Source organism: Trichoderma camerunense (assembly GCF_050948025.1).
Source record: "Trichoderma camerunense strain CBS 138272 chromosome Unknown V8C40scaffold_1, whole genome shotgun sequence".
NCBI classification, from domain to species: Eukaryota; Fungi; Ascomycota; class Sordariomycetes; order Hypocreales; family Hypocreaceae; genus Trichoderma; species Trichoderma camerunense.
The window spans coordinates 3,336,764-3,355,756 of record NW_028145369.1 but is presented as its reverse complement, the minus strand read 5'-3'; the positions used below and the strand labels follow the sequence as shown (position 1 = coordinate 3,355,756).

Below are 18,993 nucleotides of genomic sequence, written 5' to 3'. Positions count from 1 at the left end.
ACACCAAAATAAACGCCAACTTGTCCTCTTCTTCTCCAACTTCCTGATTCTCCCCCAAACTCGCGCAATGCACCACCACACACACACATTCCCTTTATCCGGGCTCAGCCGCGCGACCAAGCAAATAACCAGCTGCTGTAAACAAGCACACCAAACCGTGCGCCGTGTGCGGGGTTTCCTGTCGCATGTCGAATGAGGAAATGTTGGAGATGCAGCAATGCAGCTGTGCTTTAATTCCCCCTCTTCTCGCGTGAGTGATGCAAGGCGATGCAAGGGGGAGAAGCACCGAGTCTTCCGCTCTCGTAATGATCGCCTGCTGCACGCTATTTCGCATCTTGTTGCACCGAAGCTTGGCTCGTTGTTTTGTCTCGGGCTGGTTTTAGTTCTCCTCCTCCAATATCAGGAGATGATGTCGTCGAATATTGTGCCACCATCGTAACCTGTCATATCCCCCACACGCTTCCCCCCTTCCACCCCGGATACTCCGTGTCTTGCCCACATGCCCATCACTCTGGATACACCATCTTCCTTGTCACTCCTCCATCCACCACCATCTGCACCCCCGTCACGCCCTCGCTCTCAGCCAGATATAGCACTGCCTTTGCAACGTCCTCCACCTTTCCCACCCTCCCTGTAAGCTGCCACCTCATATCCGCCTCGCTCAACCCGTCCTCCCACTTGACGCCCTTTTCATCCGCCTCGCGATTCTCGTTCAAGACGTGAATCCAGCCAGGAAGCACAGCGCTCACGCGGATGCCGTCCGGCGCCAGGGAAACCGCCATGCTCTGCGCCAGGCCCAGCATCCCGGCCTTTGTCGTCGAGTAGGGCTCGTTGTTGGGCTCGCTCATGATAGCCCTAGTGGATGAGACGTGGACCACGCAGCCCTTTGCCGCTCGCAGCATCTCCAGACACGCCTGCGTCATGAGCATCGGCGCCGTCAGGTTCGTCTCGATGCTCTTGTTCCACTCCTCCAGCGTCATGTCCGCCAGGCTCAAGCCGCCCACGCCGCCGGTGTACGCCGCGTTGTTTACCAGACAATCCAGCCGGCTCGCAAATAGCTTGTCCGCCTGCTGCACCGCCGCACTAATCTCCCGCGGCTGTCGAAGGTCACAGAGCGCCGTCTCGAAGTCCTGTCCGCGCCGGTGTGATTTTGCCAGCAGCCCGGCGGTGTGGTCCAGCTCGGCCTTGTTGCTGTCCAGGAGGAAGACCCGGTGGCCGGTCTGGAGCAGAATCCGGGATAGACCCCGGCCGATGCCCCGCCCGGCGCCGGTGATGAGGAACGTCTTTTGACCCGATGCCATTGCTTGGAGATTGAAGGTGAGAAAGAGAGAAAGCAACGCAAAGTGGAGATGGGCAACTGTGAGATGAAAGTTGAATGAAGCTTTTACTCCCCTCCCCGCTTACATATTTTACACGGCCGATGATGTCACTTGGCATATTCAACATGCACCTTCCAACTCTTAACACTTCACAGTGTTTTGGACTGCTAACATGAAGTTTTCGGCAACAATGACTTTAAAGGACGGCTACCGCATCAGTCAGGCACTTTACTCATAAGAAACACCGCAGCGATATCAAAGCCCACCGTTCTGTAGGCCCAACTCACCGGATTCGGTGATGACTCAACGAACTCTCGTTCTGGACCCAAGCAATAGAGTTTATGGCAAGCAATAAAGTTCGGCAAGAATTCTACAGGGGCTTCCATGAGCAACATTGCGCTCATTTATCGAGGTATATAAAGGCTGCAAGCTGCACCTCACAAACCAAGGCAACTTACCTTTTCCGACACTTTTTTACGATCAGTCCTCCGCAACGACTAATGTTAGGCGAAAGCTGTCGATAATGGGATGCCGATGATTCCAACATCACGACTCGCAATGGGGGCGTTATCAATGATGCAGGGTTGTTAGCGACACATTGAGCAGAATGAGCAGCAGCAGCAGCAAATCGCTAAGAACCCTGCGGCATTGATAACGTCCTCGTTGCGAGTCTTGGGGTTGGCATCAGCGGTATTATGAATCGCGGCTTTTGCCTTCTTGGTCGTCACGGCTGGGATGGTTGTTAATTCATCTCCTTGGCGCTGTTGAACTGAGCAGCCTGCGATATATCTAAACGATGGCGGATTTATACGAGAGTCTTTACTGTACGGCTGGTCAGCTGGAATCTGGACTTGTTGTGTCACTCTGATCAAGGAGATACTCTGGCAAGCGGGGGACAGAAAAACCGAGACCGAGAACATATCGAACACCCACGAGTTGAATCATACGCCTACAAAGGGAGTAGCTGCTATATCTATAGATCAGGTACATTTCCCTAATAACGGCTACTATATCTATATTTCCCTAATAACTGCTACTATGTCTACATTTCCCTAATAACTGCTACACTAAATTTATATTTCTCTAGTAACTGCTATTATATTTATATAAAAAATTCGGCTGAATAATGTAGGCGTTTCCCTGTAAGGGCACACTACTCGATGAGTTGATTAGGTGCTCATATTACTAGCTGGAGACGTATGTACTTATTCATTTACTGGTCTCGCTTTTCTCGACCTTCATTTGCCTGGGTATAGCGTCTCACTGAACGAGGTTCGAGAAGATGTGAAATGCACTTGTCTTTATTTATTCGTATTGTCAAATCAGAGCAGAAGCTAGTGACTAAATGTCAAATATGTCTCCAATTCCCTGCCCTCCACCTCTCCGCACATCGACAACGTCCAGCCTCCATCCCTCCCAGTGCTTCAGCGACCGCTTAATCTCCTTGATTCTCTCTATCCGCCTCTTGGCCTCTTCCTCATGTGCTTTTCTGAAAGCTTCCTCGTCGAATTCCACATCGTCATCAGCTAGCAGTTCGTCATCACCTCCTCCTGCCAGAGCGTTCAGGCCATGTGCAATAAAGTCGCCAATGCCACCTGTTGACCCCTTCTTGTGTGCAGGAGGGTAATTGTTGCCCGAGAGGTCTACGTCGTCGAACCCGGGGCTGGTGGCTTCCATCTCGCGCCGTCTCTCGATCCAGGCACCGCTGCGAAGCTCGTGGATCTCAGCCTCGAGGCTACGAATCTTCTTCTCGAGCTTGAGCCTGCCCTCGTCCTCGAGCTCATCAACGCCTTCGTCATCGAGACCGCCACCGCCCTCTGTTGATTTGCGGCTTGCAAGCTTGGCGTTTTCGCTCTCTAGCTTTTCAACCTTGGACCGCAGCTCCTGAGCCTCGCTTTCTGCCTTCTCCTTGTCTTTCCTTAGAGTTTGTGATCGTGCGTCTTGCTCTTTATGCAGCGTAGTCAATGTTGTGACCTTCTTGTCAAGTGCCTCAACCTTCTTCTCCAGTTCCTCCTTTGCCTTGTTTGCTTCTTCTAGTTCGCGTTCCAACGTCTTCGCCTTTGTCTCAGCGCTAGTTCGCTCGCTGCCTTCGCGGACAGCCTTCTCGGTGGTCCGCTCGAGGTTCTTCTTCAAGTCTTGCAACTCACGCTGAGCCTTGCCAGCTGCGGCTTCGGCGCGGGCAAGCTTGTCTTCGAGTGCGGCGACCTGTTCCTTTTCTGACGATGCTCCGCTCTCCTGCCGCTCGACACGAGCCTTGAGCTTTGATATTTCGATTTCCATGGACTCAATTGTGGCTGATTTGGCGTCCAGCTCAGCTTGGAGTGACGGAGGGGGAGAATTTATTGACACTGATTGTCGATGTGCGTGGCCAGAGGTGCGAGACACTTGCTGTTGTAGTTGAGAGTTTTGGCGCTGCAGAGACGCAATCTCCTCCTTCTACGACGCCGTTAGTAAGTATGTAAATCTTTGCGCATAAAAGGGACGATTCTCTTTCTCTCTCTTCCACATACCAGCTTCTCCGTTTGGCCATCTTTGCTTTCTTTGCCGTCAGACTCGCGCAAATCAGCCAATTCTTCCTCTGCCTTCTTCCACCTCTTCTCCGAGTCGGTTGCATCTTTTGCGAGTCGCTTGTTCTCCTTCTCTAGCTCTTCTATTCTCGCCACATGCTTTCTGTAGATATCGGGGGCCGTGTCACCCTCAGGACTGAATGGTCCAGGCGACATTGGTCCTGGACCTACGATCGAGCCGGCGCGGAAAGAGGTGGACCTGAGCTTTGATTGTTGCGCAAGGGATGGTGTGTCGGAGGAGGGGGGCGACTCGACAGCTTTATCTAAAGGTTCTTCTTCGGCCTTATCATCTTCCTCAGCTTTTGCTTCTTCTTCGATTTTGGGTTCTTCGGCAGGCTTGTCATCTTCGGCAGGCTTGTCGTCTGCGATGGCGTTGTCATCTGCCTGGCTCTGCGGGGGTTGCTCCGAGGTATCCTCGACAGTGTCGGCAGCGGATGCCTCTGTTTCGCCCTTGGGCTCTGCCTTTGTGGACGACGCATCCTTCTTCTTCTTTTTCTTCATTTGCTCGACCTGGAGAAGCCTTGTTAGCCAACAGATACCTTGATGGACCTAGACAAGACAGGGTAGCTAAGCTCGGGATCCTCACGCGCTTCCTCGCGGCGGCAAGCTTCTCCTGCTTCTGGCGCTCCTTTTCGTCTGCGTCTGCCATTGTCAATTCGTCGAGGTAGAGGCAGCTATTCCGGGTTGTTTTGAAGCTCTCTTTGCTGGTGACGATACGCGGTGCCGTCGCCCTTGTGTTAGCGGGACCTTCGTCATAGGTGGCCACTGGAGCTTATACAGTGTTATTGACACACACTGTGTTATTGCACTGTATTGATGGATGAAGTCTTAGATGGATAAGAAGAGCAAATTGTGTTACAATCAATAGATGAATTGCCAGGATTATGTACAAAACGGCCATATCAATCTACAGTCGTGATTAAAATGTCATGTTATCCTCGCTGTAATAGAAACAAATGCTATTATTGAATTCAGTCCTGCTTTCACCTTGTATCTACTATATAATCTAGCTATCTATCACCTACGGTCCGTCCTCATATTCATTCAACATCGTCGAAAAATACAAAGCATCGCACCTCCAGGGATCGCCTCGGCGGCGCATCGTCCGGCGTCTTATTGTCCCAAAACGCTCCATGCGGCAGCACCATCTTGGGGTCCGAGTGAAACGAGAAAAACACCAGCGCCTCCTCCGGAGCGACGTTGCTCGCGTAGTGGTAAGCGTATCGCTCGTCGTCGATCAAGATGCAATTGTGACTCTTGCCCCCTCGGTCGGCGATACGGGGATCATTGACGCTGTAGACGCGCGCCATGTGCGTGTCGTAGTCCCAGTCTGGAATCGCATCGTGATTCGCAAAGACGAGCGGCCACTTGACAACTGGGCGGCCGATGGGTCTCCAGAGATTGACCTGCGCCCACCGTTTATGTCGCTTCAAGAGTTCGTCGGCTTTCTCCTTGCCCAGAGCGCATTGCAGCGATACAATGGCATTTGGTAGGTCTCGGTCGACGTGGGCAACAGGCCGCGGTCCTGGCTGGTCTATTGCGTCTCTCAAGTAGTCCTGCACCTTGGCCTGTTGGTTTCGAGTCTCGAAGTTGTATGGGAACACATGGTCGGACTGCGTCATCTCTCGAACCACTTTGCCTACTTCCTCGTAATAATCCCTTTCGATTACGTCTTTGGTCGTTGAATCAGCGGTTTCGAAATCTTGCTGGGATATGGCCGTTGGACTTCTGATGAGCTGGTATCCATTCTTCATGAGTTGCGGCGAGGGACTCAAATATCGCATGTCTTGGACAGTGATGTTCACATCTCGTGGAAATAGGAGATTCGTCTCGGCGCTTGCTTGCCCGTTCTTGTAGTCGACGATGCCATCCTTGCCGTCCTGTGTTCCGTTCCATAGGCCGATCTGGCCAGTGGTAAATGTTTGAGTGTCAATTGCAGCCATACCGTATGGTAATGTATCGTTGACCAAACCTCCAATCGTAATGATTTTGATTCACGACGGCATATGCCATACAAAATCCATACATGTACGAGTACTCGTAGTTGTTTGGCTGCCGTGGGGGGCACTTATCAAGGCAGATGTGCTGGGCCTTGCAATGAGACGTTCCATGTCACTTACACCGCTACACCGGTGAATACGAGTACAAATCGCCTTACGAAGTATGCAGGCCACACATCGGCGATAATATTACCTCTGATGTGAGCAGGCAGACAACCCTGCAAAAAGGGGTTCTAGATCTGCAGTATGCATTGTATTGCTATATTCTAGTGCTTATGAGTTCGTTGGAACTGACACTCGTAACAGGGTGAAAGGAAAAATCTGCCAGGTCTGCCACTAACTTAAGAAAGAAGGAGTAGAAATGACTGTAAACAGCAATATAGAGGAAAGTATCTTAGATCGGAGAAAGTGTAGTTGAGCCGATATGGCTCTGCCTGTCTCCTGGTAATGATGTTGGTGAAGTCTGTGGTTGTGACCTAAACTAACAGTTGGAAGCTCTCCCCTTTACTTTCCTTGGCCCATGAATATGGCAGTTGGTTTATTATTCATTAGATATTAAGGTAGAGTCTATTAATTTAGTCCCCTCTATATTCACTGCGAGTTCCTCCTCCGCATCTCCACCGTCAGTGTCTTGCTCGGCACATAGATATTTGCAAACGTGATATCCGCTATCCGATTACGAGGCTTGAAATCACATTGTCGGATCAGTTCAGCTAGACACATCTTGAGTATGGCAGCACTTGCAAATCTCCCCGGACTAATAACAGCATGTTAGAAAAGTAGACTCGGACGCTGAAGAGGAAAAAGACTTGCTTACCAGATGTGACGGCCGGCGCCCCAAGACAGAAATGTTTCGCTACTTCCCACGAGTGGCACAGCTTCATTATTCTCCGTAGCCTTGAACCGAAAACCATCGAAATCGGACCCGTCTCCAGCTCGAGGAGGGTAGTGGTTTTGATCGTGATGGATGGCGTACATGGGAAGGGTCAAATAGGAGCCAAATGGCACGGTGGCTGAGTTATCTGGGAGAGTGTATCCCCGAGGATTGATGACTTTGCGGCCAGCAATGGTAAAAGCTGCTGGACGTAAGCGCATCGACTCTTTAATGAAGCTATATATACCTTATTAGCAGGCGGTGGAAGTCTTCGAGGCAACCCCAGCCTACTTACCTGTCTGTGAGGTCAAGTTCTTTGAGATTCTCCAACGTCCACCTGCCGCCGTACTTTTCAAATACAGACGTTATCTCCGAACGTAGAGCATCAAAGTATAGCTCCCGTGGCTCGCTGACAAGATCAAGAACCATGTTTGCAACCGTTAGTGTCGGACTCCCCGAAAAGAGGAATAAGATGCTGAGAAATCGCATAGTAATTTCATGGACAATGTCCTCCTCGGCAGTCAAAGACGGCGTCCTCGATACAGCCGTGCGAACAAGAGAATCCATCAATGATTCCTGTTCGCCTTCGGGTGGTTCACTTGTAGTTCCTTTAGAATCTTGACCGCCTTGCTTCAGCTTTCTGTAGCTTTCTAGCACCAATGGTCGAACCAAGTCGGTAATTTGACGCTGGACTCCTCGTATAGGCGACATTCTCACGACCAGAGGCTTACACCAGTCCGGAAGAAACTTGAGGATCATGCTGAGCACAACCAGCAGCTGAGAATGCTGCTCGCAAAGATGTTGGAATTTAGCATCCCGGCATAGAGGCTTTCCGACCACGATTCTGGCCGCGATTCTGCAATTCAGAGAAAGCGAAAACGGAAAGATCTTGACTTTATGCAAGTCATGATTATCTTTTCCCAGAACCTGGTCCAAGCAGTCTGCGATTTCCTCGTGTAGCCAGTCCAAGATGGACGGCATGAGAGGGGTGAGGCTGTCGCGCGTCCATTCGATATGATATGAGTTTTGTCGTATTTGAGGGCCGAGAAGATACCTGATCTGAAGATTCTTCAAAAGGGTTAGAATAATGATAATAATATCACGGCAGCAAAGGCCTCTCACATCTTCAATTGCCCCATCCAGATTCAGATCTGAAGTCGGAGCTCGTTTGTATGCTTTGATCCACGCTGGTGGGATCAAGATGTTATTTGCCTCGAGTTGTGGAATAAAGAATGCTTTGTCATTAAGACTATACTATAAAACAAACGTGTAAGCGTAGATACCAACTCAAGTTTTAACCCAAAGCCAAAGGCACACCTTTCTATATCCTTTTTCTAGGACTTCCCTTGTGCTGAGGATATTCGCAACCACTCCTGGAAACCAGAATCCGAAAAGACCGGGCGAGGTCAATCTACCGACAACAGGCAGGGACAGCTGTTTTCTTGTTGCAAGATATAGCGACACGCACAACACAACGACTGGCAGAACGACTGAATACTCATTGAGCATCATCTGCCCAAGAAAGATGTTTACTGTAGCCATACATTCGTCGCTCTGCTGGAAAGGCTACTAAGGTTGAACGTCAAACCCAATCAGCACTCGTACTTTTTACTCTATTCTACAAGTGACCTTATAATTACATGGACCTACCTAGGTACTGTAAGCGGAAACATTCACGAGACTTACACGGTCAAGGCAACCCAGCATCTGGGCGGTGAGGGTCCGAATGAACATATCCCGGTCTTAGCTCCGGTAAAGAAGCATTCTAGCGCCTCGTCAATCTAATACGAGGACTTAGCTGCCGAATCGAGCGATTACTCCTTTGGAGACTTGACAACATCCCGATCCCAACCACAAGAATCTCACGTCATCATGTCGATCTACCATCTAGGAAAACGAGGCAGGGAAGTCGACTTCTCAATAAGGACTAAAGCAATACGACTAATCATCAGTCACGTCCAGGCACCGAAAATTTTTCCAACAATTATATACGAGTACAGTATCAACACATGAAATTTGCTCGCTGGATGGTAGCGTTGATGTTCCTGGTCATCTCCTTCACCAGCTCCACTTGGCTGGGTATCTCATGTCCTCCACGATGTATAGTCTTGATGGCCATTTCAGGATCGCAGCAATTATACAATGCCAACCCGTAGGGATACAACTCATCCTCGCTTCCCATTACATGATACGTGGGAATGTTGATGAGGTGCTCTTCCGCTGACTTATTGTCGCCCGGCTTGACACGTGTTGGCTTGGACGCCAAAGGACCTCCAGCAACGCCCAGTGTCTCATGATCAAATGGAGCCAGCCCGCATATGAAGATAGCAAATCGAAAAAGTCCCTCGGCTTTGAATGGGTTTTCTCGAGCATGCCGGATAATGAGAGCAGCAGCCAATGCGGCGGACTCGGAAAAGGCCAGAACTCCGTCAAATTGTCCTTCCCGCTCCCTTAGCATCTCCAATAGCTGATCTTCCGCTTCCACGATTGTTTGGGCTTCTCGTGGGTCGTAGTACGTGTAAAAGTCAGAAACATCTGGAAACAAGCCCGCTATCTCTGTTATGTGTCAGTCTGCAGCGCTTGCTTCGAGCAATGGACGAATCACTTAACCTTCTGCCACGGGGCATCGGAGGCCACCCTGCGCGTATTCAAAGGACATGCCATCTCTCTCGAGTTCGTGTCGTAGAGCCGCTAATCAATTAGAACTGGCTTTCTAGACTTACCATTGAAGTCTTACCCGATTGCAGTTGGAAGATCTGTTGCTTGTCAGAGAATCACCCCCGAGATCATGTGGTGAACCTCACCGATATATTTGTTCCCGTTCCGTGTAGGCACAAGATGTTCATGTTGTGGCCACTGGGTAGGTATCGTCGCTAATCTCAAGTAAGTTGGCTATAGTTCAAGTGAACGATTGAATGTCTTTAAAACTCGGATTTGTCTTTAGACCGCAGTGCTCTGGTTGGAGGACTTACATTCCGTACCTTGTCAACAACTCCAGGGGGTCTGATTTCATCTAGTGCTTACCAGCTCCATGCCGCTTGTCAAGCATAGCAGGTACTGTGCTTCTAGCATACGAGTATGATATATCCCACAAGTAAAAGCCTGGCTCTGGATAATGTAACATGGACATTTGTTGGATCTGCACCAAGTGCACAAGTGTGCTCAGGAGCGGTGAACACTGCAATCAACGCTCTATAGCCACGTAGCAAGTGATTCTCGCAAATACATTATAGCCCCTGGGTAGTTATGATAGCAACACTTTTGGATATACTAGTTACTAGTTACAATCTTTAAAAGAAGAGAGAGACTGCTGCGTCTGGTTAATCCATCTCTCGTCCTCTTATCTATAGTACACATTTAATCTCGGTGGAGTGTTCTGTTTATATCCGTTTCTTCAGATGGATGCTTCACTTAATGACGATCCTGTTGTGATCGTCGGTATCTCAGTTCGGTTCCCCCAAGACGCTTCAAGCCCCAGAGGTCTATGGGAATTGTTATGCGATGGACGCTCGGCTCTTACACCGACTCCCAAAAATCGATATAATGTCGACGCATTCTATCATCCAAACGCCGATCATGGCGGCACCGTAAGTAAACCGCAATTGGGGCGCTTCGGGTTAACTGAAACGCAACGCAGGTGAACTTTCGAGGTGGTCATTACCTACAGCAAGATATCTCTGCCTTTGATGCCCCGTTCTTCTCAATTTCTCCTGATGAAGCAAAGACAATGGATCCACAGCAGCGGATGCTGCTCGAGGTAGTCTATGAAGGCTTTGAGAATGCGGGCATTCCCATGAGTAAATATGTGTCTTCGCGCACAGCGTGTTTCGTCGGCGCTTTTACTCGCGACTACGAAGGGCTCTTGGGCCGAGACCCGGAGAATCTTTCGGCATATCAGGCAACGGGTAATGGAATGGCGATGCTTTCCAATAGAGTCAGCTGGTTCTATGATCTCAAAGGCCCCAGCATGAGTCTCGATACGGCGTGTTCAAGCAGCTTGACAGCTTTCCATCTAGCTTGCCGAAGCCTGCAACATGACGGAGCAGAAATGGTCAGAGAGCCACCAAATCCGTAAAGATGCCTCACTAATCTAATCCACTCACAGGCGGTCGTAGCAGGGTCCAATCTCTTCTACAATCCCGACCAGATGGTTCCCTCAACAGCCATGCGCTTCCTTTCCCCTGATAGCAAATGTTACTCTTTTGATCACCGGGCAAATGGCTACGCCCGAGGCGAAGGGCTTGGGGCGGTGATTATCAAAAGGCTCTCCAGTGCCATCCGTGACGGCGACACAATTCGTGCCGTGGTGCGAGGAACAGGCATCAACCAAGATGGTCGTACGCCAGGTATCACACTTCCAAGTCAAGAAGCACAAAGATCCTTGATTAGAGAGACATATGCCAAAGCTGGACTCGGGCTAGAGCAAACCAGATACTTTGAGGCACATGGGACAGGCACAGCGGCTGGTGACCCCCTGGAAGCTGGGGCCATAGCAGCGACTTTTGCCGAGGCTAGAACAAAAGATGATGGCGAACCACTTATCGTTGGGGCAATTAAATCCAACATCGGGCATCTTGAAGGTTCAAGTGGTTTAGCTGGGCTGATCAAGACTGTTATGGTGTTGGAGACTGGCAATATCCCTCCTAATATTTGGATGGAGAAAGTCAATCCAAAGATTCCAGCAAAGCAATGGAAGCTCAAGGTAAGAATTTGACTTGAGTACATGTAGGAGAATATCGTTGACATTATTCGCAGTTTCCCACGTCCAATACTCCGTGGCCATGCAGCGGATTGAGGCGGGCCTCGATTAATTCATTCGGCTACGGAGGAAGCAACTCTCACGTCATTCTCGACGATGCATATCACTATCTGCAGCAACATGGGCTCGAATGTCGGCACAACACAGTTGCAGGTCCTGGTGGCCCATTGAATGGGATCAACGGAACGCGTACAAATGGCGACTTGCACAATGGCACCCCGACAAATGGTACTGACTTGATCTCTGCGAACCTATTCTTGTGGTCTGCCTCGGATCAAAAGGGAATAGAACGAGTTGTGAAGGAATACTCAAGATTCCTTCGGAACGACGCCGACAAACAACGAGAAAGAGCATTTCTGGAGAGGCTTGCTTACACCCTATCCACCAAGAGAACACCCCTGCCTTGGAAGTCTTTCACAGTAGCAAGTTCAGTTGATGAACTCGTCCAGGAAATGGACAACTCTCCCCTAAAGCCCATTCGCTCTAGCCAAGAGCCGAATATTGGATTCATATTTACAGGCCAGGGAGCTGAGTGGCAAGGCATGGGAAAAGCTCTGTACTCGAGATATCCCATCTTTGCAGACAGCTTAAGGGCCGCTGACGTTTACTTACGAGAGTCTCTGGGCGCCACGTGGTCCCTATTAGACACATTCCTGGATGGTAATGAAAAAACAACTAGGATTCATGATCCGGCCATTAGCCAACCTCTTTCTACGGCTTTGCAGGTAGCGCTCGTGGAACTGCTTTCGAGCTGGGGATTGGCGCCGTCGAGGGTCGTCGGTCATTCGTCTGGCGAGATTGCTGCAGCGTTCTCAGCCGGCGTTATCAGCAGAGAATGTGCCTGGGGCATAGCTTATTACCGTGGTGAAGCGGTGGTGGAAGCGGTGTCTTCTGAGGGCACAACGAACACTGGCGCAATGATGGCGGTCGGAGCATCTGAGCAAGTGACGCTTCAGTACATCACAAGACTCGAAGAAAGCAGCAAGATACTCGTAGTCGCATGCGTGAATAGTCCTACCAATGTCACGGTTTCGGGAGACGAGGACATGGCTGACAAGCTAAAGCTTCTCCTCGATGAAGAGGGCATCTTCTCTCGCAAGCTTCATGTCAAGGCTGCGTATCATTCTCCATACATGAACAGAGTCGCAGAGGCATACAGGGCCAAACTCGAAACACTCGACTTTACATCGTCCGGCCAAAAGAACAAGATCGAGATGTTTTCGTCGGTCACGGGAACGATGGCCGACAAGACGTCCGTTGCGACACCAGATTACTGGGTGTCCAACCTGGTCTCCCCAGTGCTGTTTCATCACTCGTCTCGGGCCATGTGCACGCAGCGGCCGACGAAGAAGGGAATTACCATTGGCAGTCAAGATAGCCCCTTGGATATTCTCATCGAGGTTGGGCCACACTCTGCGCTACAAGGACCGATGAAGCAGACAATGGCTGCAGAGAGCAGCTGTAAGGGCATGCAATATTTCTCGATGCTATCTCGGAGCAGATCAGCGGTAGAAACTGCGTTGCAGTTGGCGGGAAACCTTTACAAGTACGGTTCGAAACTTGACTTCCAATTCATCAACAATCCTGGCTCTCAGGAAATGCTTGTTGACTTGCCGAGCTACGCGTGGAACCACGAGAACAAGTACTGGTGCGAGAGCCGCATTAGCAAGGGGTTTCGGTTCCGAAAGTTTCCACGGCATGATATCCTCGGTGCACCCGTCTCCGATTGGAACCCGCTCGAGCCTCAATGGCGGAACGTCCTCAGGGTCTCTGAGAATCCTTGGCTTGTGGACCATATGATAACGGACGTGGTGCTTTATCCAGCTGCGGCATCTCTCGTCATGGCCATCGAAGCATCGCGTCAACTTGCTGATGTTACTCGGACAATATCAGGCTATCAGTTGCGTGAGATAACTCTTCATCAAGCTCTGGCAATACCTAAGACAGCTGACGGCGTGGAGACAATGTTCTGCATGAGACCACACGGGGATAACAGCTTCGGAGGCTCTGCTACATGGAATGAGTTTCACGTATATTCTTACAGTGAGGAATATGAATGGCGTGAGCATTGCCGTGGACTCGTCTCCGTTGAGTACGAAACCCAGCCTACAGATTCTCTTGGTAAAGAAAGCGAAGTTGAAGCCGAGGCACGGGAGCTCCGAGAGCTCGTCAAAGGCGCAGAGACTCGTTGCCACAAAGAGCTGGGCCGAAAGCAGATGTACGATCACTACGAATCTATTGGGCTGCAGTACGGTCCGACATTCAGGGCAATCCACAACATCAAATACACTGACAACGAAGCCATTGGAAGCATCAAGAACCCAGATTTAAAAGCAATCATGCCAAACGGCTACTATCACCAACCCGTGATCCACCCAATCACGCTGGACAACTTACTGCAACTATTGCTTCCTGCTATGGGACGTGGTATTGCAAGTTTGGACGAGCCAATCATACCAACTCTCATCGGAAAGCTTTGGGTCTCAGCTTCAATATCTATCGATGCAGACTACAGCTTCTCGGGCTACGGTAACGCAAGGTGGATGAGTGCCCGAGAGGCCAGAGGCTGGGGTGTTCTTATGGACGAAGCTCGCCAATCGCCCTGGGTTATCCTCAGAGACTCTGTCTCGAAAGTTGTGCACTCTGCGGACTTCTCCACGGCACCCCAAGCGTCCCAAAACAGACAAGTTGGTTCCTTCAACATTGCATGGCAACCGGACGTGGACTTTGTCGACACGAAACATCTTATTCGGCTGTCGGGAGACGCAAAACAGAAAGACTGGACAACTGAAACGCATGACCTGGAGTTGTTGGGCATCAGCTATATCAGGGAGACACTCGCCGCCTTGGAGCAGGACTCGAGCATAAATCTGCCTCCACATTTGGAGAAATACGTCAGCTGGATGAGATTCCAGGCGGAGAGAATTGTACAAGACGAAGAGCAAGAGATTGACAGAGTCGCACTAGAAGAAAAGGTTGAGGCTTCTTCAGTGGACGGTCAAGCCATGACGAGGATTGGTCGAAACCTAGGTCGGATTCTGAAGCAGGAAACTGGTTTCCTGGAGCTGTTGGCCGAAGATCAGCTTCTGGACCGATTTTACCAGTTTGCCATTGGCAGCGAGACACTTCATCAACACCTTGCCACCTACTTGGACACGGCTGCCTTTAAGAATCCAGACATGAATATCCTTGAGATTGGAGCTGGCACTGGTGCTGCCACCAAGACTATCCTTAATGCTCTTACTGGTGAAGGAATGGTGAGAATTGCCAGGTATATGTACACGGATATATCGGGCGGCTTCTTCGACAAGGCGAAAGAGAAGTTCCAAGACTGGATCGACGTCATGACATACAAGACTCTCAACATCGAGGTCGACCCAGTGGAGCAAGGATTCGAGCTCAACAAGTACGATGTGATTGTTGCGTCTCACGTTTTGCATGCTACCGCACGACTGGATGTCACATTGGAAAACACCAAGAAGTTGCTAAAACCGGGCGGTAAGCTCATCCTCGTGGAAATTACGAACCAGGACCTCTTGCGCACGCCGTTTCTCTTCGGTCTGCTTCCGGGGTGGTGGCTGTCCAAAGAGAAGAACAGGAAATGGGGACCTACCATTACTGCGGACGAGTGGAATAATTTGCTTCAGCGTCACGGTTTTGAGGCCTGTGACCATATCATCAAAGACATGGAAGATCCCAGTCTTCACCAGACTAGTATCCTGATCAGTACTTATATGCCTGACCGTCAAGTCTCCGGAACAGATGTCGTAGTGGTCACATCTCCTAGCAACCCGCAGGAGGCTCTCGCGTCAGAAGTCCAAGAGAGACTGCAGCGACAGGGTCAAGCAGTCACCATCTTGCCTTTCACATCAATCAGGAAGCATGACATTGCTAGGAAACCAGTCATATGTATTGCTGAGCTCCACGACACCATGCTTCATAAGCTCAAAGAGGATGAATATGCAGACCTACAACACATGGTTGGGGTAGCTTCAGCCATAGTCTGGGTCACGAAAGGAGGCACCTTTGCCACGGAAAACCCGCTGTCTGCACTGTCAAATGGATTTGGACGCAATGTCAGGGCTGAGCGCGAAGGGTACCGATTTGTCAGGCTTGACTTGGAGGAGGATGTGACTACGGAGTCGGCAGCCGATTCAATCACCAAAGTGTACATGCGTCTCTCAACGTCGCCCACAATCACTGAGAATGAGTATGCGGTCAAGGATGGAAACCTCTTCATCTCGAGACTGGTCCATGACGATGAGTTTGCCGAGACTTTCACCTCCTTGTACGCGAAGCCGGAGACTCAGCTTGTCCCTTTTAGCAAGGATAATCGAGCTTTAAAATTGGACATTTCGTCTCCAGGAGCACTGAGTACCTTTCATTTCAAGGACGATGATGTATATGGTGTTGATCTCGGTCCCAACGAGATAGAGGTTAAAGTCAAAGCTGTAGGACTCAACTTCAAGGACGTGATGATTGCGATGGGCCAGCTCAGCGATACTTGGCTGGGCAATGAATGCTCAGGTGTCATAACCAGGGTGGGCAAAGATGTGAGCGATTTCACGGTTGGAGAGAGGGTCTGCAGCGTCGGAGTTGGAACATTCCGAACCTTTTACAGGGACGATGCTCGCTTGTTCCAGAGAATACCGGACCATATGAGCTTTGCGGAAGCCGCTGCATTGCCGCTCGTCTACTGGACGGCATACTACTCCCTATTCGAACTGGCTAGGTTGAAGAAGGGCGAGAGTGTGCTGATCCACGCTGCCGCGGGAGGCGTTGGGCAAGCTGCCATTGCGCTTTCTCAGCTCATTGGCGCGGAAATCTTTGTCACTGTTGGTACGGCGGAAAAGAAACAGTTCTTAATGGAGACGTACAATATCAAAGAAGACCGCATATTTTCGAGCCGAGACCTTTCATTTGCCAAAGGAGTCATGCGGTTGACGAATCAACGTGGTGTTGACGTTGTTCTCAACTCTCTATCTGGGGAAGCACTTCGGCAGTCATGGGAGCTCATGGCTCCATCAGGTCGATTCATCGAGATTGGCAGGCGAGACATTGATCTGAACAGGCGTCTCGAGATGAGTGTGTTCGCTAGAGGCGCTACGTTTTCATCTGTCGCCGTGGTGTTGAAGGACAATCGCGACATGGTCAGTCGAATCTTGAGAGAGATTATGGATCTTGCAGGGGAGAAGAAGATTTCGCCTGCAAAGCCCTTGAATCTCTTCCCGTATTCGAAAATGGAGGTGGCTTTCCGATTCATGCAGGCGGCTAAGCACATTGGGAAGATTATCCTTGAACCTCATGATGACGACGTCGTACCAGTAAGTCTTCGAGACAAACTTTTCTCCCCGGGTAACATGCTAATTTAATTCAAGGCACTCCCTCCGATGAAGATACCGCAATACTTTGATGAGAATGCATCCTACTTGATCTCGGGTGGCCTTGGCGGCCTTGCTCGGAGTATGGTGAGATGGATGGTTGACAAGAACTTAAAGAATGTGATCCTATGCTCGCGATCGGGGCCAAACAGTGACAAGGGCAAAGCGATGGCAAAAGAGCTGCGAGAGAGAGGCGTGAATGCAGCCATCTATGCTTGCGATGTGAGCAACGCCAGTGAACTTGCTGCCGTGTTGGAGGATTGTGCAAGTAAGATGCCGCCAATCAAGGGGTGCATACAAGCAGCCATGGTATTACGAGTAAGTGTTGAGGACATTCGCAATGACTTGTAGTATTTATTTCTCACATTTGGTTCTGCAGGACTCGACTTTTGAGAACATGTCATACGATGACTTCCAAGAGCCCCTGCGCAGCAAAGTTCCAGGAACTTGGAATCTCCATAGCATGCTGCCAGACTCTTTAGACTTTTTTGTCATGCTATCTTCCTCATCCGGCATCAGTGGGACTCGTGGCCAGGCGAACTATGCTGCAGGCAACACGTTCCAAGATGCAGTAGCACATCATCGAGTTAGCCAAGGTCAACACGCCATTGCCATCGACCTCGGTTTTATTCTCTCTGTTGGATATGTGGCTGAGGGCGGCAATACTGAGATTGACAATAATCTGAGTGCATGGGGATTCATGGGGATTCGTGAAGAGGAGTTCCTCGCCATCATAGAGTACTGCGTCAACCCCAGCACGCCTCGTCCGACTCCCATAACATGTCAAGTGGTCACCGGCATCGAAAACCCTGCCTTGATGCGCGCCAAAGGTCTCGAGAAGCCATACTACTTCAAAGATCCGTTCTTCAGCCACCTCCAGATTGCCAACAGGGATGAGAATTCGTCTGCGCTCGGCGGCGACGACCAAGAACGCGAACTGACTGCACAAACCATCGCCGCTCTACGCTCAGTGAAATCTCTCGATGAGGCGGCTGGACTGATCCGAGTTGCTTTTGTGGCTAAATTGTGCAAGGTTTTGAGCATCAATCCGGATGATCTTGATGTGAACAAGCCGTTGTACACGTATGGAGTGGACTCGCTGGTGGCGGTGGTGATTAGATATTGGTTGTTTCGGGACTATCACGCAGATGTGCCGGTGTTTGACATTATGGGAGGAAGTACCATTACGGGTTTGAGCTTGAAGATTGCAGCCAAGACGAAGTTTGTGGACAAATCTTTGATAGAGATGGATGAACAAGACAGGTTGGGCGGGGAAGCGGAAGAGTAGAACTGATTATTTCAATGTTATTACCCGTGTTAGCAAGACATTTAAAGAAGGGATATCTATTCAGTAAATAATCAAATAATCTACCTATCCTAGGCAAACAGCGAAATAAAACTTTTGTTCCTTGCTGTCTTTCGACTGCTGCTTTCATTATTCTGAGCTTCCATCCCGCCGTTTTTCAAACCGTGACCCTGTCGTTGTCAAATTCCAGGTCGCGAAAGATTACGCTGTCAGATACCGCGTCGTGACAGACAACATTGGGCATATAATGATATTTGCGCTGCATACCGGGATATCGCATGTAAGAATAGGTACCTTAGGGTGCGCTACCCAAGATCTCGCCAGTACTCGAGGCCATCCAAACGGTCTACATCACAGCTAGTAGCTTTCACCAAAGCATCCTGTCGTCAAATGTCTGAAGTCTGGAAAACTCGGCAGCTTCATGATGATTTCCTACGCCCCTTGCCATCACCGGTTGGACTGACTGCTTCAAATCAACTATTGACTGTCCAATATGTTTCCCAACAGGGCTGGGCTTCCAGGCCCGTTGGGAGATCTAGCTGACTTTTCGCCCTGATGAATCATGTCATTAGACTTTCAGGACGTAATCCATCAATGTCATGTCATCTTAACGCCATTTGTTGGGAAACAGATAATGGTTAGTTTTGCCGACAGCTGTACAAGGCCGTTGCATCGGCATCACTCCGCCAGCCAGCCACATTGCAAGCATCCCTGTGAATGTGCATAGAAACGACGGGTGCATGAGGACTTGACCTATTTTGATTCGCAATAACCTGGAGCTGTGGCT

General features: G+C 50.0%; 5 protein-coding genes across 5 annotated transcripts; 1 reads left to right on the top strand and 4 right to left on the bottom strand.

Annotated features, from left to right (window-relative positions):
• Positions 1-351: 351 nt before the first annotated feature.
• On the bottom strand, positions 352-1,791 carry V8C40DRAFT_20436 (SDR family NAD(P)-dependent oxidoreductase). The gene has a single exon (XM_083212029.1). It carries the CDS (start codon positions 1,299-1,301, stop codon positions 507-509), a length of 795 nt encoding a protein of 264 aa, XP_083079716.1. The 5' UTR covers positions 1,302-1,791; the 3' UTR covers positions 352-506.
• Positions 1,792-2,460: 669 nt separating this feature from the next.
• On the bottom strand, positions 2,461-4,612 carry V8C40DRAFT_231479 (uncharacterized protein). The gene is made up of 3 exons (XM_083212932.1): positions 4,473-4,612; positions 3,830-4,396; positions 2,461-3,755 (listed from the first exon to the last, which is right to left on the bottom strand). Exons 1-3 carry the CDS (start codon positions 4,533-4,535, stop codon positions 2,661-2,663), a joined length of 1,725 nt encoding a protein of 574 aa, XP_083079715.1. The 5' UTR covers positions 4,536-4,612; the 3' UTR covers positions 2,461-2,660.
• A 150-nt stretch (positions 4,613-4,762) lies between these two features.
• Positions 4,763-5,829, bottom strand: V8C40DRAFT_279600 (uncharacterized protein; the record flags this gene model as incomplete). Its single annotated transcript, XM_083221257.1, has 1 exon — positions 4,763-5,829. One exon carries the CDS (start codon positions 5,827-5,829, stop codon positions 4,927-4,929), a length of 903 nt encoding a protein of 300 aa, XP_083079714.1. The 3' UTR covers positions 4,763-4,926.
• Positions 5,830-6,477: 648 nt separating this feature from the next.
• On the bottom strand, positions 6,478-8,269 carry V8C40DRAFT_272276 (cytochrome P450; the record flags this gene model as incomplete). Its single annotated transcript, XM_083220337.1, has 5 exons — positions 6,478-6,643; positions 6,704-6,997; positions 7,056-7,828; positions 7,883-8,014; positions 8,060-8,269. The coding sequence occupies 5 exons, from the start codon at positions 8,267-8,269 to the stop codon at positions 6,478-6,480; spliced, it is 1,575 nt and encodes a 524-aa protein (XP_083079713.1).
• A 1,889-nt stretch (positions 8,270-10,158) lies between these two features.
• Positions 10,159-18,188, top strand: V8C40DRAFT_279599 (type I polyketide synthase; the record flags this gene model as incomplete). The annotated part of the gene is made up of 6 exons (XM_083221256.1): positions 10,159-10,347; positions 10,398-10,811; positions 10,866-11,462; positions 11,516-16,843; positions 16,898-17,218; positions 17,280-18,188. 6 exons carry the CDS (start codon positions 10,159-10,161, stop codon positions 18,186-18,188), a joined length of 7,758 nt encoding a protein of 2,585 aa, XP_083079712.1.
• Between the last annotated feature and the right edge of the window lie 805 nt (positions 18,189-18,993).